This window comes from Arachis hypogaea, chromosome 18, assembly GCF_003086295.3.
Source record: "Arachis hypogaea cultivar Tifrunner chromosome 18, arahy.Tifrunner.gnm2.J5K5, whole genome shotgun sequence".
In the NCBI taxonomy this organism is placed as follows: domain Eukaryota; kingdom Viridiplantae; phylum Streptophyta; class Magnoliopsida; order Fabales; family Fabaceae; genus Arachis; species Arachis hypogaea.
This window is the reverse complement of record NC_092053.1, coordinates 2,477,649-2,500,701: the sequence shown is the minus strand read 5'-3', so window position 1 is coordinate 2,500,701 and position 23,053 is coordinate 2,477,649. Positions and strand designations below refer to the sequence as shown.

At 31.6% G+C, this 23,053-nt stretch overlaps 3 protein-coding genes and 1 pseudogene across 4 annotated transcripts; 3 read left to right on the top strand and 1 right to left on the bottom strand.

The window, feature by feature from the left end:
• Positions 1-1,838: 1,838 nt before the first annotated feature.
• Positions 1,839-4,663, top strand: LOC112772630 (transcription factor bHLH52-like). The gene is made up of 2 exons (XM_025817598.1): positions 1,839-2,618; positions 4,451-4,663. The coding sequence occupies exons 1-2, from the start codon at positions 1,839-1,841 to the stop codon at positions 4,661-4,663; spliced, it is 993 nt and encodes a 330-aa protein (XP_025673383.1).
• A 3,149-nt stretch (positions 4,664-7,812) lies between these two features.
• Positions 7,813-9,186, bottom strand: LOC112772629 (pentatricopeptide repeat-containing protein At1g03540-like; annotated as a pseudogene).
• Positions 9,187-10,599: 1,413 nt separating this feature from the next.
• On the top strand, positions 10,600-14,099 carry LOC112773330 (protein STRICTOSIDINE SYNTHASE-LIKE 13). Its single transcript, XM_025818409.3, has 4 exons — positions 10,600-11,094; positions 11,500-11,784; positions 11,870-12,037; positions 13,458-14,099. The coding sequence occupies exons 1-4, from the start codon at positions 10,721-10,723 to the stop codon at positions 13,855-13,857; spliced, it is 1,227 nt and encodes a 408-aa protein (XP_025674194.1). The 5' UTR covers positions 10,600-10,720; the 3' UTR covers positions 13,858-14,099.
• Positions 14,100-17,049: 2,950 nt separating this feature from the next.
• LOC112771681 (electron transfer flavoprotein-ubiquinone oxidoreductase, mitochondrial) lies at positions 17,050-22,425 on the top strand. Of its 2 annotated transcripts, none has more exons than XR_003187172.3 (18): positions 17,050-17,598; positions 17,706-17,782; positions 17,881-17,987; positions 18,107-18,188; positions 18,262-18,370; positions 18,638-18,684; positions 18,788-18,862; positions 18,925-19,041; positions 19,552-19,620; positions 19,768-19,860; positions 19,984-20,086; positions 20,471-20,595; positions 20,762-20,811; positions 20,926-20,992; positions 21,182-21,261; positions 21,720-21,859; positions 21,950-22,016; positions 22,154-22,425. XR_003187172.3 is itself a non-coding variant. In XM_025816482.3 (18 exons), exons 1-18 carry the CDS (start codon positions 17,244-17,246, stop codon positions 22,235-22,237), a joined length of 1,836 nt encoding a protein of 611 aa, XP_025672267.1. In that variant the 5' UTR covers positions 17,050-17,243; the 3' UTR covers positions 22,238-22,425. The 2 variants fall into 2 exon arrangements, 1 of the variants encoding a protein (XP_025672267.1); XM_025816482.3 differs by having other exon boundaries at positions 21,731-21,859.
• The last annotated feature ends 628 nt before the right edge of the window (positions 22,426-23,053 follow it).

Genomic DNA, 23,053 nt, shown 5'->3' with positions numbered 1-23,053 from the left:
CCAATATGGTTGTGTCCTTTCTTGTGTCCCAAATTAATAAATATACCACAAGAGTTGTTTTTTCCTTTTTTTTTTTTTTTTATAAAAAATATTAAAAAATTATCAAAATTTATTATTTTTAGCCATCAATTAGTTATCAATATTTAAAAGTATGAATAAAATATGATATTAAATTATTAAACTAAAAAACTTAAATTAAAAAAATTGAGTTAATAATTAAGTGATGACAAAAAATAATAAATTATAATAATCACTAACATTCATTACAAGGTAAGATAACAATATTTAATCATGAATAATAAAAGGTCACCACAAAAAAAATCATGAATAATAAAATACTCACTGTACTCTGTCTTTTAAACACATCTTTAACTTATTTTATCCTATCATTGCAGTGTTACACTATCTTCTTCTTAAATAAAATTTGTCCTCAAATTTATCATTACCCTAGTAGCACATCTAAGTTTGTCTACAAATAATAATAATAATAATAATAATAATAATAATAATAATAATAATAATTATTATTATTATTATTATTATTATTATTATTATTATTATTATGAAACATTAGTATCTGTTTTTTTGAAGTAAATATTTTATATTATATGCTTATATAAAAAGTAAGTAGTTATAACTATTTTTAAAATATGAATTAAATGTATTTTCAAAGTATATTATAAATTAATTATTAACACTAAATCATACAACTAATTTTTTCCATAATTATATATTGCTTCAACTCAACATAAACAAGTAAAAGAAACTATGATACATATTTGATACATAATTATACATAGTTAAATTACATATTTGACACATATCTATTAGAAAAAATTGAAAATTCCAAAAAAAAAAAAATAAGTGGAACAAAATTTTAAAAAGGAAAAAGAAAAAATTAATAAAATATTATTGTATTATCATGCATTTGTTGTGCCTATTAGTCTACATTTTTATTTTATTTGTTAAATAGCTATAATTATAATAACATGTAATTAGTTAAGGTAGTTAACCAATATTTTTTAACAAATATTTATATATATATACATAATAAAAGATATATTTTAAATATTATAGTCACCAAAAATATTTTAAATATTAAAACTTTAATTAGTATTTCTTACTATAGTTGTCTTTAATATAATTTAGTGATACACTAGTAATGTTTGTTAATTTATTCTTTCATTTAAGTCATACTATAAAATAATTTATGAAAATAATCCATATAAAATTTATCAATATAACATTTTTTTCAATTTTTAACAAATAATTTTGATATCAAACTTAATATTTTGATGGAAATAGTAAGTAATGTGAGAAAAGCCAATGAGTAATAGCTCAAATGACATAGTCTCCCCATGCTCAATTAAGAGGTTACGGGTTCGAGTCTCCTATCTTTGGTAAAAAAAAAAAAAGTAATGTGAGAAAAAATCATAAAATAAAATAAAAAAAGAAAAATAGAAACGTAACTACTTTTATAACTTATCCTAAAAAATCTGAACCTATAAAGTAGCACACAAGACAGGAGGAGCATAAGAATCCGTTTATGTATTTACGTGTAACTGTTATTTCTGCCCAATTGTACTGTACTTTTCGTATAAGTCTTTTATAGTGTTATTACTCTCTTTTCTTTCTCTTTTTATTTTCTCTTAGTAGCGTGTATTTATTTAAGTTTTATAGCTTAATCATTAACTTGGACATTCTTATGCACATAGTAGAGTAGAGTAGTTAATTAAATGCTACACTGATTTTGTATTTTGCCATTCCATTACACTAATTCATCATCTTCACTATCATTTCAGGTCTTATCTTTTGTTTTTCTATTACTATTTTCAATAATGGCACTGAGTACGTACTTGAACGGAGATGCACTTCAAAGTTCAATAATATCAGAAATTTTCACCACAAAATTTCAAGAACTAACCACACCAGAAGAACTTACACTTGACCATTTTTACCACCAACACAGCCAAGAAGGCTTGTTTTCTAATAACTTTTTCTTTGACCCTTATTTTGACTTTAACAATGGATTTTTCCATCCTGAAATTTTGTCTTCTCATCAACTTGGTCATAGTTGCACTTCTTCTCATGACCCTTTTATCTCACCCAAACCCAATAATCTCTTTCAGATTGAATACTCTAATGTCAACACCCTTCTTTCATGTCCGAAACGCCAAAAGTACTTTCATAAGGATGAAGAACTCCAACTCTCTTCTCCATTTAAGGAGTATGCATCGCCCAGTCTATTTGATGGGTTTATACTGAATTCATCTTCTTTATTACCATCTGAAGAAGCAGCACTAGCAGAAGAACTACTATTACCTGCACCAGTGACAACACCGTCGTCAGACTTCATGGTTCCTAATGTTGTACGTAATGGTTTTTGTGTGGGAATTAATAATGAGAGTCAGAAGAAGGACAGTAAGAGAACTATCTCTGCACAGAGTATAGCGGCAAGGGAGAGAAGAAGAAATATCACAGAAAAGACACAAGAGCTTGGAAAGTTGGTTCCTGGTAGCTCAAAGATGAACACAGCTGAGATGCTCCATGCAGCTTCTAAATATGTGAAGTATCTTCAAACTCAAATTGGTATGCTTCAACTTATGAACACGCTCCAGGTAACTGCTTCTTTTATTATTATTATTATTTGTTACATCTATAATAGTGTTTCTTGGATGACTGTAATATTACCATGGTTTGAGGATGAAAAATGATGTTTTATATTTTTTTAATATATATTTTTTTAGAATTTTTTGTTTAGATAATTTTTATAATTAAGAATTAGGCCAAAGAAATTTTTTGTTTAAGTTTTATATTTAGTGGTGCAACTTCATGTACTCTTCCAATACAGTGCTGCCTTAATTTTTGCTCGTTCCTTTTCTACATTGTTTAAGGTTGGATTAATTGTAAATATCCGCAATATTATTTTTGGAGAAATTATTTGTATGTTATTTATTCATGAATTTCTTTTATTACCTCTAATATTTAAAATTATTTGAAATCAATGATTAATTACATATTAGAAATTAATGGTTTGAATCTTTTGCTTGTCCCTCACTTGTGCATAATAATTTCTGTTTGAATTTAAAATGTTTTATTTTTTTAAACAAAATAGAATAACTGAAGATTAATTCTACATGAACTCGACATTGCTCCTCAGGAATAAATACTTGTCATTATTGCATACATGTGGTTGGTTATACACCACTACATGTGTTCACTATTGCTGCCACTTCCTTAAAAATATGTGTAGTAATTGATTGAAGATTGTATAGGATTAAATTTAGTTTGAGAGATAGAGATAGAGATACAAAGAGAGAGAAAGTGAAGGAGAATTTTAAGGAAACAGTTATTTGAATGGAAGGATTTGTTCAACACAACAAGAGAAACTTTAGGAACAAGCAGTGACGGAGCTTAGTTCAGATAAGGGGTGGTCATGACCCCCCAAATTTTTTATAAAAAATTTAGTAGTACTTTTTTAAAAGATAAAAAATAGTTCAATTGACTTAAATACTTTACTATGACTTAAAGTATCTAATAAGTTCAATAAACAACACTCTCTCTATCTTTAAGTTCAAATATAAAAAATTAGATATTTTTTATTTATTTAATTTAATTTTTTATATGATAAAAAATAATAGAATATTCAATAAGTATTAATATTAGTGTATTTGTATAAATTGATAAAAAAATTCAATAAATATTATAAATTTTAATATTTATCTTTCTAATTTCTTCTTTATATATTTTACAGAATATATATTCAAATTTTTATATAAAATAATAATGAAAAATCAAAGAATTGATACATTTTTTAAGAGGAAGGCTAATATTTAAGAAGGAGAACATATAACTTTTACAATATCAACACCTGAAGATAGTTCTTCTACTTTAATGAATCACGAAAAATGTGAGATATAACATTCAAAAGTTCAAAAAGTTACATCTGATAACTTTAACCTTAACTTTTTGGAACGAGATCTTAAAAAACGGCTTTAAATTTGGCAATATCACCCAAACCAGAGATGAGATTAGGCGAGTTTATCTTAAATGAGTCCATATCAAAAATATTTTGACAATTATTTTCTATCTGGCCCCCCCAAAATTTTATTTCATGTTCCGCCACTGGAACAAGAATTATAAATTTAGAGAAATAAAAAAACAAAAATGAGATACTTATCTAACTGTTAACATGTAACTGCCTCTGTTCTATTATTTATTTTGGATAATTGCAAGAAGTTTTTTAATATTCTTTTCTGAACTATATATTAGAGAAGTGGTCCACCAATAAAAACAATAATTTTAGCAATTTAGTTCATGAGAAGTGCAATTAGAAATAATGGACTAAGCACTTGTGTGTATCTAACATTCTTGCTTTTTTATAAGTTTTAATTGCGTTTTTTCAAACATTTTTGCTTATCATATTTTGCTATAATAATAATGGTTGCAGAAAGAAGATGAGGTTGTTCCTCCAAGTGAAGATCTATGTGCTCTTATTACTTCTCCCTTTGTTCAAGAGAAGCTTTATTCTGAGGAACTATGCTTTGTCCCTAAAGACTTTGTTACAACTTTGACAAATCAGCGTGATGTTCGATCAAAGCCTACCATCTTTAAGGATCTTAAAGAGTTGATTGAAACAAATAATGTGCAGAAAAAAGCATAGTAACATTCATTCTTTTTTATTTATTATTTATTATTAGATGCTAGCATGAGTTGTTTTCAGCATACAATTTTTTCTTCTTTTTTTTTTCTGTTGCTTCAGTAGATATGTTTGCTCTTTTCTCGAGAGCCTTAGATTTCATTTTATATGAACGGAACAAATTTAATGCGTTTCTTGAATTTTTCTTATCAAATGGTGAATTCACCTCATGATCCTGCATGCTCAACACTTATGGTGAATTTAATGTTTTTTTTACTGAGTCAATTCGCTTCATGTTGCATTTGCTGTTACGTTAATTTCATATAAATCGAAAATGTTTGGTAACCAAAGAAAATCAGCCAAAAATAGTCATATTTTATTTAGCATTCATTAATTGTTGCGATAATTAATTAATGCTAAATAAGACAAGTTCTGACTGTTTTTTTTTTCTATCTTTATATATGCTCCATGCCATGCTTATTACTTGCTCTCCACACGTCCATAATAAAAACTGTTGCACAATAGTCTATTTTCTTTTCATTCATTCTTGTCGGTCCCAAATTATGTCCAAGGTTTGTTCTTTTCCCGATCTGTGCCAACCATATTAGCTAGAATCTCGATTTAACTCTTAAAATCTTCCGATATTACGATTTTAAATGAGTCTATCGATTTTACGAAATTTATACTAGGTCTGACGATTTTACGATTTAAATCTTGTTAAGATTTTACGTTTTACGTACTTAATTTACTTTTTCGATTTCACGTAAAATTTCGATTTTCTCTACCTTGCCAACCGTTCCCAAGTGCTGCCTCTTTTTTAAAGTTCCTGAATTTCTAAACTCCAAAGACACATTTTAAAAATTATTATCCATCTTCGTGTCTTTTTTTTTTGACAAACATTTGCTCTCAAGCGATTTCTTGGTTTCCCACAATCATACTCCACCAATCTTTTATTATCAACAACTATGACCAAATGTGTGTAACTGTGTATATGACTAAGTGGCTAGAACCAATATAGGAATAGGATCAATGAATCAGTTATGGTTTTTGTGATTCTAATTCCAATTGTGATTGAACTAAATTATCATTGATATTAGTTTTCTATATCTTCAACCGCATCTAAAAATGACAGGCCAAGCAATAAAGCATGTCATCTGTGAAAATGATGTTACCTAGTGAGATTTGTTTGTCTCAAAACAAAACAATTTGGTTAATTTAGAAAACAATTTGGTTAATTTAGAAAGCGTCCCTTAAAAATGTCTAGCATAGTTCATTTGTGGTAACAAAAAGAAAGAAATCAAAAGTACATTTTTTACCCGTTCTTCAAGTTTTGAGGGTTGTATTAAGTATTAACCATGTTTAAATCTTCTTTTAAAGTATATTGTTTTGGAATAAATCTCTACATCCAAACAAAACACTTAACCAAGTCTAACCAAGTTTTTATAATCACGCGCCTTCTTCTCCGCTTCCACCTCTTCCTCCTTCTTCCCTTCTTATAATTTGCGCGCAAGCTGATTCTTCTTCTGCTTCTTTCATTATCGTCACCATCAACAACACCAACAATATTTTGCTATCATCTTTATTGATTCTAATTTTTTCTGGTATCATCATTAAATAATTTCGATTCATTTTTTAGTTTATTTCGGTTTATTTATGTGTTAATTGAAGTTCACTTGATGCAGTATTGACCAAATTTTTATTCCTTACTTAATTTTGATTCATTTCTTAGTTTAATTGAAGTTTATTTGGATTCGAAAATGAATTCGATGTGTGTTTTGTTGATGATTGGGTCTTTTTGACTACTTGTTTAAAATTGAACTAATTTTTGTTCATTTGTGTGTTAATTGAGATCCACTTGATGCTGTTGAAAAGTATTGATCAAATTTTTTAGTAAAGAAGAATGAAATTATTCATTATCACTTTATTCAATTGCATTAGATTCCACTACATTCCATTCAATTAATTCAGTTTTAAACAAACAGTAAAAAAGATTCAATCATCAACAAAAACACATCGAATTCATTTCTGGATAACCTCAAATAAACAAGAAATGAACCGACATTAAGTAATAAAATATTTAACATCAGCTCAATTAACACACAAATGAATCGAAATTAGTTCAATTTTAAACAAGTCGTCAAAAAGACTCGATCATCAACAAAAACACCTCCAATCTATTTCTGGATCCAAATGAACCTCAGTTAAACTAAGAAATGAATCGAAATTACTTAAAGAATAAAAAATTTGGTCAATACTGATCAGCAGCATCAGGTGAATCTCAATTAACACACAAAAGAACTGAAATTAGTTTAGTTTTAAACAAGCAATAAAAAAGACTCAATTATCAACAAAAACACATCGAATTCACTTTTGAATCCATATGAACTTCAATTAAAGTAAGGAGGAAAAGAAAAATCGCAGTAATAACGGCAGCAATAAAAGAATAACGATTGAGAGAAAACACGCGAAGACGAAGAAGAAACACGACGAAGAAGGAGGACGAATGCGAAGAAGAAGAAGGAAGAAGACGAAGAAGAAGAATATGTTTGCTTTAGTGAAGCGCGTGTGTACACGCTGGTCCACACGTGGGTATAATAAAAGTGGTTTTTGTTGAATTTAAACCAATTTAATTGGACTTGATTGCCAAAAAACTTAGATATGTAGCTGGGGTGATATTTTTTTGTATCTTTAAAAATAAACCACTTTATCTGAGTCAAAAATGGTATATCTTAAAATATATTAAGATCAATTAGCTTTCATTGAACTGAGATAAAAAAGTTCATGATGTTAATTGATCCATCCTTCCAATTTCTATCATCACACAGCTTCCTCCATGTTTGCGAGATCAAAATGAGATCTCTTTTGATTCTCGCATTCAATCCAGCTCTTGCCAGGCATCTTCTTAACCCCTCTATCCTCCATTAACTTCCTGATTGCTAGAGTATCATTCCACCTACCAACTGTTCTATAAGGTTCCGTTTGGTTAATGTCCATGTCCATCAGAGACATGGACACGGTGGTACGTGTACACCGTTTGTTTGCTGAGACATAAAATTTTAAAAGATACGGTTACACACAGATGCACATAAAAGACATGTATTTAGTGTATCTCTTTTAAGCTGTGACATTAAGACACAACTCATGAGACACAGATTTTTTCAATTCTATCCCTAATTATTTTTTAAAATTCCAACCATTGTCCTTTATCTTTAACACTTGAGTTGTTTTAGTTTGGGGATAAAATGGACTTTTGAATTAAATACATGTGTCTTGTGTATTATCACCAAACATGTTATAAAATTTGTGTATCTTTGTGTTCATGTGTATTTGTGTCTTTGTGTCTATGTCTCTATTTTTTTGAGACAACAACCAAACACTGCCTAAATGTTACCAAGCAGAACATAACTTAAATGAAACCCTGGTTGCAGCTCAATCATCTTTTTGGCTATGCGTTCTGCAGTGATATAGTCTGAGCACCTAGTGCAAGCTCCAAGAAGTACTACCCAAAGTGACTGATCATGTCTACAATCCGAATTTTCCAACAAAATTTCAGCCTCCTCTATCAGTTCAGCACGACCTAGAAGATCAATCATGCAATTGTAATGCTCAACTCCAGGCTGAATCTCATATTTCTTTGTCATTGAAGTAAAATATTCTCTCCCTTCATTAACCAAACCAGTATATGACTGCAAGCAAAGAGAACAAGGCTAATGCTACCATCCCTCTTCCATTCTGTGCAAACCCACCAATCATTGAGTTCCATGTTATCAGATTTCGAACTTGCATACTCAGGAACAACCTATACCCAAAATCAATGCACCCACATTTTGCATATAGATCAACCAAGGCTGACTCCACTATAATGTCTCTCCAACCACCCTTTCTCACATACATACAATGAACCTCATTCCCCTGTCTCGTAGCAGCGAGTCCCGAGCAATAGTCCCCAAGCTGTAAATATCCACAATCCCACTCTCCTTAACAAGATTGAGCACAGTCTCATACTCTCGATTATAACAATATGTGCCGAGCATAGCAGTCAATGACACCAAATTCTTATTACTCATCCTATCAAAACAATCCTAGACTGGCGAACCGAACCACACTTACCATACATATCCAAAAGACTACTCTCAACAACCACATTCCCACATATCCCAGAAGTAACCACCTTAGCATGCACCTCTCTCCCCTGTCTCCACCACCCCAAGTTACCACAAGCGGCCAACAATGTCCCGAAGGTAAAACCATCCGGTGCCAACCCGCAACCTCTATGAATCTTATAGAACAACTCTACAGCATCCTTAAACCTATCATTCCTTGTAAGCGCTGAAATAACTGATGTCCAGCACACAGTATCCGGTTCAAGCAATTCATCAAACAGTTTGCGTGCATCCTCCACACCAAAATTCCTCCCATACATATCAATCAACACACTAGAAACCACTCGATTCGAGTCGAACCCACGGCTCACAACAACCCCATGAAAGCACCTTCCGACTTCCGAGCCTCAAGAAACCAAGTTCGGAGCAGGCCTTGATAACACATTAGTTCTTCACTGTTTTGACAGCATAGATTCCAGACAAAAAATGAGCGCTCTTGGATGTTTGATGTTGCATTTAGAATTATTGGAAGAGACTAGAGAGTTCTCAACCAAATTATGAAATTTATTTTATGTAAGTTTAACGAGGAATGCTAGGAGGCAACAACTTTGTGATTTGTAGCCATCAAATAGTCATCAATGATGATTTTAATGGTGTGAGATTTCATCTAATGGTTCACTTTTCTTTGTTAGTTATATACTGGCCAGAATTTAACAAAGTTGCTGGCACCCTAAACTTTTCCAAATTTAATTATGGATGACAAGAAAAATTTTGAATTTCGATATTTTTAAAAATTAAGATAAATGTTTTATGCTAATTTTAATTGTAATAATATTATATTATATTTATATAGGATCAACAACAATTTTAATTTAAGATATTTAATATTACGTGGTATTTTTAAATTAAAAATTGTATAAAAAAGTAATAATATTTTATTATAGGTTTAATTACTCTATTGGTTTTTATAGTTTTACGAAATTTTCAATTAGATTCCTATATTTTTTTCTTTTTAATTAGATCTCTGCATTTTTTTTTTTTTTTCAATTAGGTCTCTCTGGATAGTAATTAGTTTAATTGTATAGAGGTCCAATTAGAAAAAAAATTGGTGCAAGAAGTTAAATAAAACGAAAAAAAAGATAGAGATTCAATTAAAAAAAATTTTGGTGCAAAGACTCAGTTAAAAAAAAATATAAATACCTAATTAAAAATTTTACGAAACTATAAAGACAAATAGAATAATTAAACTTTTATTATATTTAATTTATTTTTAAAAATTAGATTCAAGAACGATTTAAAATTACCTGGCACGATCAGCATGTGACCTATTTATAACTTGTTGCTGGATTGAACGAATGAATACACAGATGGTTGGAAAATCGATTTAAAATTTTAAAATTATTAAGCAACGCAATGTCTATCGTGTAAATGGTTAGAAATTGGAAAAGAATTTTTACTCTATCAGCTACAACATGAACAATGTCTTCCACAACAAATTATACAGGTCATCATCATCACATGTGAGGGGTCCTTCTTCTTATTTAATTTTTAGTTTGGAATTATTGTTGTCCAAGATACGGAACATGCATCATGAACAAGAATCATTATTAGGTGAGACTCAAGTATGCCTTACAAAGGAAGAAGACAATTACATATACATTATACTTTGGCATTTATCACTCTATAGAAATATAATCTTGACCGTTGTGCTAATTTGTTTGTTCATGAGTAAACACATTATGACACTTTGGAATTAAAAACCACGGAACTTTTCAGCAACCAAATGTTTGTTTTCCAACGAAAGTCATAAGAATGCGATCAACATGACAACCTACTCCCAACTTGAATGGTGTCATCACCAATGCATGCATCATAGCTTTTAACTCTTCTAAGTTCTAACCTTTCAAATACCAAAACTCTACCAAGTTATTGAAGTTGAAGTGAAGAGAAATTAAACCTCAATACAAACGTTCCATGAATGGAGAAGAGAAACCTACTCATCAAAGATGAACCCTTTATCCAACACCCTTTTATTGTTTCTCTTGTTCTGATTGTGGGATTTGTTGTGATGGACCCTTTTCATCTGGGTCCATTGGGGAATCATGAGTTCAGACCCGTGAAGCATGACATTGCACCATATCATCAAGTCATGAAAAATTGGCCTAGGGACAACTTAAGCAGGCTAGGACTTTATGGCAAATCAGAATTTAAGGACCAAGTCTATGGACCTGAGTCACTCGAATTCGACAACTTGGGTCGCGGTCCTTACACCGGTTTAGCCGATGGCCGTGTGGTTCGATGGATGGGAGAGGAACTTGGTTGGGAAACATTTGCAGTTGTCACCTCCAATTGGTTACTATCTATCACTATAGTATTCCCCTTTATTATTTTGTCAGGCAGTTACTTTTCTAAAAACATTTTCATACAAAGATGATATTACAACTGTCAAATAGTTCAATCAAATATATTAAATTATTTAACAGTTTGTAATACTATCTTTAAGAATGGAAACTCAGATGCAGTCGACTTCACGTGAAGTTGATAGCTGAGAGTCGTTAGATGATTTAATTGATTTGACTAAATTTTCATCTAACGGCCCTCAACTATCAACTTTACGTGAAGTCGACTGCACCTAAATTTTCACTATCTTCAAATTATTTTTGTCCTAATACAGTTACTGAACAAATTTTAGAAAATACATAATTTCGGATATGCAATACATGTATTTTAAGCTAATCTAATGTTAATTATGATTAGGACGGAGAAGGTTTGCTTGAGAGGGAATGATTCAACAACTGCGAAGCAATGGAAGCATGAGAAAACGTGTGGGCGTCCACTTGGTCTAAGATTTGACAAAGAGAGTGGAGATCTATATATAGCTGATGCATATTATGGTCTTCTTGTGGTTGGACCAAATGGTGGACTTGCTACACCTTTGGCAACTCATGTTGATGGAGAGCCTATTCTCTTTGCTAATGATCTTGACATTCATAACAATGGTTCCATCTTCTTCACTGACACCAGCAAAAGATACAACAGAGTGTACTACTATACTATTTCTCTGTTTCTTGTTAATTAATTAATATTATGGGGGTTATTAGTTATTAATTACTTGTTTAATTTGCAGTGCGCACTTCTTTATATTGTTGGAAGGAGAAGCTACTGGTAGGCTTCTGAGATATGATCCTCCAACTAAAACAACTCATGTTGTCTTGGATGGCCTTGCTTTTCCTAATGGTGTGCAATTCTCTAAAGATCAATCTTTCCTCCTCTACACCGAAACCACCAATTGCAGGTTACCACAATTTTGGTGTATTCGATATTTTAACATATATTTTATATTAAAAAATATTATTTATATATTAAAATTAATTATTAAAATTAACTTTTATATGTTTATGTATAAATTATATTTTAATATTTTATACTAATAATTTATTTTAGTGATTAGTTTTGATGTAAGTCTAGCATGATTAATTTTATATAACAGATGAATTAATCATTCAAATTTCAGTCAAATAAAAAAAAATTTGCTGTTACAATTTTAACAATAGAATATAATACTGAAAGGGATAAATCACCAAAAATACATTCAAATTTTGTTATGGACAAAAATATTCTCAAATAATTTAAAAATGCGATAAAATTTTGGTAATTTTTAATGTTAGGTAATTTTATCGTATTTTTAAATTATTTAAAAATATTTGTATCGATCTCAAAATTTAGATACATTCTTATTAACAATAAAACTATTCGATTGCATTTTTAGTCTGCTAAAAGATTGAGTTAACACAGAATTTATTGTCTACAAACGCACTTCAACAACTAATTTCGTCAAACTACCTCGATGTTTAATGAATATCACCTTAATTTATATTTCTTATGATTAAAATCATAGAAATTTTTCAAGTGATACTCCATTGTGTTGAAATAAAGTATTCCAGGTTTGATAACATTATATTATGAGTAAAGGATTGTTTTTGTCTCTAATATTTGAGGTAAGTCTTAAAGTTGTTCCTAATGTTTCAGTCGTCCTAACGTTTCAAAACTGACTCAATGCTGTCCTACCGTTAGGGATCTAGAATTGACGGCGGGACAAAATTGAGACGATTTTAAAATGTTAGGACTTAAATAGGACGAAAACGTTGGGGACAAAAATGATATATAGAAATTAATTTTAATTTTATCTTTCAATAATATCAATTTTTTACTATACATAGTATTCAATTATTTTTTAATCACATCTAAGTAAATTAATATATATACAATAAAATATAAATTATACTTTTTGTCTCTAATGTATCAAAATTCTTTAAAATTATAAAAAAATAAATTTATTTAAAATAAAAGTAATGTGATTAAGTGTAATTTATTTAGATATAATTGAAAAATAATTGCATACTATGTACAGTAAAAAATTAATATTATTGAAAGATAAAATTAAATTAAAATTTATTTTTATGTATCATTTTTGTCCCTAACGTTTTCGTCCTATTCAAGTCTCTAACGTTTCAAAATCGTCTCAATTTTGTCCCGCTGTCAATTCCGTTAACGGATCCCTCACAGCAGAACAACATTGAGTCAATTTTAAAACGTTAGGGACTTAAATAGGACAAACTGAAACGTTAGGAACAACTTTAGAACTTACCCGAAACAAAAATATACTACTCTTATATTATTTAGAAGATATTGAATGGTAGATGACATGATGACAGGCTAAGGAGGCTTTGGATAGACGGTCCAAGAAGTGGGAGAGTGGAAGACGTAGCAGACCTGCCAGGTTTCCCAGACAACGTGAGAATGAACGAAAAAGGGCAGTTTTGGGTGGCAATAGACTGTTGTCGGACACCGGCACAAGAGGTTCTCAGTCACAACCCATGGCTAAGGAACATCTACTTCCGGTTGCCGGTAAGAATGAGCTTGCTCGCCAGAGCCATGGGAATGAAGATGTACACCGTCATCTCGCTTCTCGACGACAATGGACGCATCCTCGAAGTTCTTGAGGATCGAGAAGGTGACGTCATGAAGCTCGTCAGTGAAGTCAAAGAAGTCAACGGCAAGCTCTGGATAGGAACCGTGGCCCATAACCACATCGCCACCTTACCTTACCCCTGAAATGACTCAATTCTCCTCCACGTAGGATTTTCCTCATCGGTAGTAGTCAGCGAACTGCATGATCTATGTGTAACAATATTTATTTATAATAAAATATTTTGCCGCATGTTACATCGAGTTATTTTAGGATGAACGGATTAATATTATTACATTTATTCTGACTGTGAAATTGGAATTCTCTTAAACACAAATTTGTAGGATTTTGGGTTGGCATCTAAATATATTTATAAGAAATTTCAATATTTAAATAGTAATAATTTAATAATAATAAAAATGATAAGAATAAACTACTAAAAATATATTCGAATAATTTTGTCGCGGACATAAATGTATTCGAATTTTGTTATCAATAAAAATATTCTCAAATAATTTAAAAGCGCGACAAAAATGTCCAACATTAAATATGTATTTTAAAAAAAATACTTTAGAGATTGAATTTTGATGCAATTTTTTGCAAACATGATTAAAAAAGAGATATTTTTATCTTTAAAATTTGGTGATTTTTTGCTAAGTATATTTTTTTTATGATTTTTTAAAAGTATTATTGGTTGTCGACAAAAAATCACAAAACAATATATACTTAGCGAAAATCATCGATTTTAAAGATAAAAATATCTTATTTTTCTAATTATACTTATAAAGGTCGCATCAAAATTCAATTTTAAATCACTTTTTGAAAAACAATATTTAATGTTGGACATTTTGTAGTATTTTTAAATGAGTAAATGTCCAAAATGGTCCCTGAATTTCAAATCGGTATTCAATTTAATCCTTGATTTTTTTAAATGACCAACTAAATCCCTTAAATTCAGAAATGTGCGTCTCCGTTAGTCCCTCGCAGAAGTGCCGTCAAAACATTGCTGATGTGGAACGTTAACTACCATGTGGGCATTCTAGCTGTATGCTGATGTGTGCCAAGGTTGAATTTGATTCAAATTGATATCTGTAATTGCCTAATATTACCCAAATTAGTCCATTTCAATTATAAAACCCTAATTGTCTTCCCTTCTTCAAACTGTATGCTACGTTCTTCTGTTCTTCGACTTTCCTTCTCTTCTTCGACTCTCCTTCTCTTCTTCAGATGAAAAAAGTAATGTTATTTCATTAACAATCTGCTATTACACAAGCAGCAAGTACTTTGATTAGCAAAATAACTTACCTCCACCACCATTCATGGTCTTCCACAAATAATTGAATTTATGTCAGGCCAATATTGACCAATGCAATTATGACAATGGCAGCGATAAATGTGATGAACAAAATGCTAGAAAGAGTGTATATTTTGTAGTCCTACATACTAGCATATTCCTGATGTAACTACAGGACAATTGCACTAAATGACACAAGATCGCCAATAAACATTTGAAATGGTATTTTCCTATATCAAACAAATTGCTGAATCTTCCTAAGATATCTCTTTGTGGAAGAAGGGTTTTAAAACTCAATTCTAAAGCCGTATCCAATAACTCCATCAAACACGAGTAAGGAGATAGCAAGGACTATGAATATAGCAAGAATCACAATAATGAAGCAAAACGTGAGAGCAGTTGTGGCACCATAAAATATTGCAATAATGTTGAAGATAGAGGCTATGACAAAAACTAGTCTAATGTAAAGAATTACTGCTAAATTAACACTCCTTTTCTGGAATCATAATCAAGTAACACAATAGACATAGGATGTTGATAAAAAAATATAATGAGACATCATTTATTTTTCATGTTAATTGTATATGAAATTACCCATTCATTTCCAACAAACTAGCCATAGAAAGATGCTGATGAGTACCTGAACAGCAAAGAAGTTTTTAAGTATCTATCCATCCTATTCTCAAAATGCAGTGCAGTTGCATTTCAGGTAATTGAATAAGTGAACTTAAATCAACATCAAGATCAACATCAAACATCATTACTTATATCAATAGCACCATTTGGATCACCAAATACATTCACTTCTATGACTTGGTCTCCGTTAAAAGAACATCAAATTGAACATGCATAAAAAAGTAATACTTTGTCCCTCCCTTAGCAGGACTCCAACAATCCTCCTCAAGCTTCCCAATAAACCCCCAAAATAGAAGGTCATCCAAGTAAAACTGGAAGTAGTAGTCACAGTTAATAGCTTCGTTGAAGCTTGCAACCTCATCAACATATCCATTTTTGGCACAATGTCTCATCAATTTTGTCCTCTCTGAACTTAAATTCATACAAAGCATTGCTCAAATAAAAAGCCACAATAACAGAATTGAAATCCCCATCTTTTTTACGCTTCACTTTACCAATAACTCCCTTTATTCCTTTATTCTTTTTTCTTTTTCCATCACTATAATGTTTTGAACATCATTGGAGCGATTTATCTCAATATAAATTACATCCAGGCATTCAAGATTTGTATCAAAAAGAGTGATAGTGAGAGATTACAAAAACCTAAACACTCACCTTTCACCTTCTGCAATGTGCGAATATGATGATGCTTCATGCAAAACTTGATTCACTGAACACAACCGGGGGTGCCACGGAGGGGCACTTGTGAAGCTCGACAATTGCGAGTTGAAGGAGATGAAGAGATGATGCAGAAGAGAAGAAAGTGTTTTTGATAGCAAACGGCATTGTTTGGCCTGTTCCCCTTAAACGGTGTCACTTTTCAAATTGCCAACTAAGCATTTAACTGCACACATCAGCAGTGTTATAACGTCTGGTAACTTTTGGACTAACGGAGATTCACGATTCCGAGAGTCAGGGATGCATTTGGTCATTTTAAAAAATGGAAGACTAATCTGAAGCGAGTTGGATATTTCAGGGACCATTTTGGGCATTAACTCATTTTTAAATTATTTGAGGATGTTTTTGTCGATAATAATATTCGAGTGTATTTTTGTCTTATTCAAATGTATTTTTGGGGGTTTACCCAAGTTATAAATAAATAATGGAAAAGTATAGATAAACAATGAAAATATTAAAAAATAAACAATGTTCATTTTACTAGTGTACGAATATTTATTTTAATATTAAAATTTAAAAGGTTAAATTGGAGGTGTAATATATTTTTATTTGATTAGTGGTTGATCGTATTGTTCAACAAAATCATTGTTCCTAGCATTCCTCATAAATAATATATTTTAAATATGTGTTAATTTGTAAATTTATAATGTTAAGAATCTTTAAATATGATCATAAGCTGAATGAAGCCAAAAGGACAAATGCACTTTAAAGAAGATCAGATTTTAAAATTATAGAAAATTACATCGCAGAAATTGGAGATGATGTTAGATTGTTAGTTACGTGCTTATCACATTCACTATTACTTATATAAGAGCAGAGAAAGAGCATGGCTCTGAAATTGTAACTAACCAACTTCGCTTCAATCATTGTTTCCTCTTCTTCACAATGCTCAAGTTTTGTTCAATCTTCTCCAAATCGAAATCGAAGAATCTCTTTCTTCTTCGGAGTCGTACCAAATCTACTTCAAGTTCTCAATCTTCTCCAGCTGCATACACCTTCTCCCGGCGCATATTTCCGTATTCCAAGCACTCTTCGCTCCTCGCACCTGCCTCCATTTCTAGGGTTCCGCCTTCTCGAAGCTTCGCCACCGATTCAGAGGCCAGAGACTCTATTGAATACGATGTCGTCGTCGTCGGAGCTGGACCTGCTGGCTTATCGGCCGCCATACGCCTCAAGCAGCTCTGCCACCAGAAAGGAGCTGATTTATCGGTGTGTGTGGTGGAGAAAGGTGCTGAAGTAGGTTTGTTCCATGCTACTCTCAGCTTAATTGCTTAATTAACTTTGATGTAATCGTGAACTGTTAAATGTTAATTATTAAGTTAATCTTTATATGTTATATGTAATTAGGTGCTCACATTATTTCCGGAAACGTATTTGAACCTCGAGCGCTGGACGAGCTTCTCCCACAGTGGAAGCAGGAGGAGGTGCATTCTGTTTGTTGAATTTAGTTACAGTTTATGAGTAGTTTTAATTTGTGATTCGTTTTTTTAATCTGATTCCGACTGTGTCTTTTTACTTGCAGGCTCCAATCAACACTCCTGTTTCTTCGGACAAGTTTTGGTTTCTCACCAAGAATCGTGCTATTTCTCTCCCGTCTCCTTTTCACAACAAAGGCAACTACGTAATAAGGTTTCTATGACATTCAATTCATTCCATCCTTTTGCCTTTTATATCTATAAAATCATGGATTCTGTTCTTTCCTTTTTTTTTTTTTTCTGAAAAAGTTTCTATTTGGACATCTGATACAGTCTGAGTCAGTTAGTACGTTGGTTGGGAGCAAAAGCTGAAGAGTTAGGAGTGGAAATATACCCAGGCTTTGCTGCTAGTGAGGTATTTCTGCATTTGCTTGGATGCTACTTCTCCGCATTCGTTGTTGTTTATTGTTCTTTTTTTTGGTGGCCAGATATTGTATGATACAAACAACAAAGTTATCGGTATTGGTACAAATGATATGGGTATTGCAAAAGATGGTTCTAAGAAGGAGAATTTTCAGCGTGGTGTTGAGGTCAAAGGTTTCGTTTTACATGTTTCTTTCTCACGCATTTCAGTGTGTGCTTGCCCTACTTGATGCGTATTCAGCTTGCTCCCGAAATTTGTCATTATATGCCTGACCTGTTTATCGTTGCTCACTTAAGGCATATGCTGTTGATGGTTTTCCTTGTTTATTATGCAAATCATTTATATGTTTATATCTAGATATATTTATGGTTTTGCATGTAATTTAGTTAAGTCTTTCTGGGTTTGATTGGTAAACTATGTAAGCATGGCATCACATGCAGGTCGCATAACACTTCTGGCTGAGGGATGTCGAGGATCACTCTCAGAGGTTTGAAAATTCAAATTTTAAGATTGATATAGATTCGGGTCTTTTCTGTCAAATATTGTTTTTATAGCATGATCTTCAACCTTCATCCCTGTGTTTCCTACAGAAAATAATGGGAAGGTACAACCTGAGGGAGAAGGGAGGAGCAGAACATCAGACATATGCTCTGGGAATCAAAGAGGTATTATTATGTCACTTGATTCACATGTTGAATGTTCTGATAGCTTAACATTGCACTTGCAGGTTTGGGAAATTGATGAGAGAAAGCATCAACCTGGTGCAGTACTCCACACATTGGGATGGCCCTTGGATCATAAAACATATGGAGGATCTTTTCTGTATCACATGAAAGATAATCAGGTAAGAGTCTCCTCCCCCATCTTCAGTATTCATGTATTCACTTTTTTGTAATTTTGGACTGCGACAAACACCATCTATTTTTTGAATTAGTTGAATTGTTAAGATATTATAGGGTACCTTGGTGTGGTGCAATTTTAGTAAGACTTAGTTTTTTCTTCTTATTTTCCTCTCAAAACAAAATTTGAGGAAGAAGTTAGATGTGTGACTGCTTTTATTTTTCAGCTGGCCTTCAATTCTGAAGTCTGTTAACTTAAAAGTTTATGATGTTATAGTTCCATTTGGCAGACTTATCACCTAGTTCCCCCCAATGAAATATTTAAATCTGTGATCTGTCTGACCGATCACAATACATATTATGGTCTCTGTTTTTCTACAGCAAATTTTACTATGTGCTTCATATCCGAAAATGAATATTGCAAAAATAGCACATAGTGCACAAAACTGAGTTTCAAATTTTCTTATACTCCAAAATATTCAACACATTAAGAAGTCCACTTACCATTGTGACAGATCTCTATAGGCTTTGTTGTTGCTTTGAACTATCAGAACCCTTTCATGAATCCTTATGAGGAATTCCAGGTATGCTTTGTTGTCTTAATGTTGAAAATTCCATTGAACGATTGATATTTGATACATTACATATTCTCAATTCCTGATCACTACTCTTGTTCAGTACCTTCTTCTTACCTTCCTCAATCTCCTTTTTTCTCTCTCCTGGCTCACCAGAAATTTAAGCATCATCCTGCAATCAGACCATATTTGGAAGGCGGAACAGTTATCCAGTATGGAGCTCGCACTTTAAACGAAGGTGGATTTCAGGTACACTACTAATAGCAGGTTCCCTTTCTTGTGTTCAGTCAACTAGAAATGCAAATAATAACAGCTTCCTTTTATTTTATTATACATAATGCAAATACAAATATGATTCTAGTTAAATTTCAGTCTATCCCATATCCAGTTTTTCCTGGAGGAGCAATTATTGGATGCTCAGCTGGCTTCTTAAATGTGCCAAAGATAAAGGGAACTCACACAGCCATGAAATCAGGTATTGGCTTCGTGTAGTTTGCCGGGTTGACTCTTTGACATATCTAATTACTATTTTTTTTTTCACAGAAGTTAATTTTGTTTTCTTGGTCAGTGGAGTTTCAAAATATTATGTTTCAAACTTTCAATGTGAAAGTTCTTTTTCAGGATATGCATTAACATTTGACCTAGATCCAAAATATTGATCTTCAATATCTAAGAATTTTTTTTGGTGTTCTTTATGGCCAATTAAACAGTGCATTCTCCAATGTTGGTATTTCTCCATTTGTTAAATCTTCATTCAATTCAATTCATTATAATCAAGCACACACTAATACGTGCATATTTGTCAATGATTCCATATTCCAGAGTTGTTCTTACATATCTCTAATGCTTCTTTTTGCAGGAATGCTTGCAGCTGAAGCTACATTCGGGGTGCTTAACGAAGGTCTGGATATGGATATGTATTGGAAAGCTCTGAGGAATTCATGGATTTGGGACGAACTATATAAAGCTCGGAATTATCGACCAGTTAGTGAAGCAATTCATTCTCCCTCCTTTTTTTTCGCTCTTTATCCTGAGTCACCATTCCTTTGCTTGATGAAAAGCCATTGGGACTATTTATGCCATGATAATAGCTCTAGAATTAATAATTTGTTATCATACCATATTGACCTTTTTTAACATCTTGTTGTAGGCCTTTGAGAACGGGCTTATTCCAGGATTGGCCTTAAGTGGTCTGGAACAGTAAGATCCAATTTTTCTTGCTGGTTATGTTCATTACTTCAGCACAGGAAAGTTGCCTTTTTCCGTGCTCCCTTTTGTATGGGATTTCACTTAGCTTGGTGGTTTTCCTGTCAGTTATCTACTCCGGGGGAAGCACCCATTTACTTTGAAGCATGGTAAAGCCGATCATGAAGCTACAAATGTAAGAAACATTATTCAAGATTTTTTTTTTCCAAATTTAAAGTTCATATTTAAGCCTTTCATTATTGGATGTTAACAGTGTAGTGAGTTTTGCTCATTTGATTTGTTTTTCTTGTTTGTTTTCCAGTAAAATATAACCTTTATTTTGATAATTTTTACCTTTTCTTTTTATTTTTGGACGTTAATGCAGGCTGCACAGTTGCATTCTCCAATTCAATATCCAAAGGCAGACGGGATTTTGTCCTTTGATGTTCCTACCTCCCTTCACAGGTTTTGGAGCACTAATTCTCTCCTGTTGCTTATTATTGTTTAGAGTTGTGACAAATGATCATTTTAAATAATAATGAAAACAAGGGAAAGTGAGCTAGCTTGTCTAAATATAAGGTTGCATGGTTGCATATGGAACCTAGCACCAGACTAATACACTTGCAAAATGCACTTACAAAGAGAAATAGAGCATAGAGATGGGTTCTGCTGAGAGATTGATGTGTAACAGGAGAGAACGCAAATTGAAATCCATGTAGTCCTTTTACATAGCTGGATGCACTTAATACCTAATTTTCTAGGGTGGCCTACACATATTTTTTATAAAATTGAATACCATTCATATTTCTCACTTGAGGGTAAGCAGTAGGATGACATTTCCTATTTTAAGAATGCTATCCTTGTAAAGTTATGATGGTAAACACACTGCTTTATCCCGTTGCTTTATAGGAATTTATGTTCAGTTTATTTTCAGGAGCAACACAAATCATGAGCACGATCAACCTCCTCACCTTCGTTTGAGGGACCCAAAGATTCCTGAAACTGTAAACTTACCGGTGTATGCAGCCCCCGAGTCACGATATTGTCCTGCGCGAGTATACGAGTAATGCCCATTTTTTACAGCTTGTTTATGAAGGGATTTTTGGTTTTTTAATCATTTCTTGATTTTTTTATTTACCTTTCCGAAATATAGGTATGTCGCAGATGAGCATAATCAGCTCAAATTGCAGATTAATGCACAAAATTGCTTACATTGCAAGGTGAAATATTTTAGACCTAATTTGGATATTGTTTGAATTTAGTGTTTTGAATTTTGTGTCATCCTATCGTGATCTTGCATTAAGGTAGCGTATTATCTTCATTATTCACTGTTTAATACAGTTCTTTGATATTTCAGGCTTGTGATATTAAAGATCCAAAGCAAAACATAGAATGGACAGTACCAGAAGGGGGTGGAGGCCCTGGATACTCAGTCATGTAGATCTACACTACACAGTACACACCTTTAATAAACTACTTTAGGCTGCTGGCATGTTAGTCATTGTGTATCATGTACACCGAAAGGATAATGTTACACGGAATAAAATAATACTAAATTTAAACCCATGCGTTATGCAGAATTAACATGAATTTATTTTTATATATAAGAAAGTATTTAATTATGCAAAATATTAGCAAGGATAGAGTAGAAATAGTGAAAGCCTGAAAGGTATATGATTACGTGAGAGGAGATAAAGATGTGTAAAGTGAATGTTGATGTATATGGTAAATATGTATAGAAGCGAAGAGAGAGAATGAATTATGTTTTATTAATTAATTTATATTATTAAAAAAATAATATTACTATTAAGTCTAAAGACATAGAGTAATTTACATAAAAATAAAGAGTTAAAAAGGATTAAAAGGTAAGATTAAACACTATAAGATATAATATAATGTAATGATAAATTATAAAATGACAATTTCACTAAAATATTTACGTAACAATATTAGAAGTTACCTAATATATCAAGAGTTTATTTTATCATTATTTGATTTTTTTAATATATTATAAATAAATTAATAGATAAATAGATAAATAAATCAATTGATTTTCGTAAAATAAAATTTATTCTCTAAATAGGATATACAATATAAAAATTTAAATACTATGTTTTTACATGGATGATATGACAACTTTATATGAATTAAAAATTTGTGTCGTTTATTTACCATAATATTACTTTGGCTCTTCTTTTAAATATTATAATAGATTATAGTAATAGAAAATCTTTAAGTGTACCAGTACATTGATATT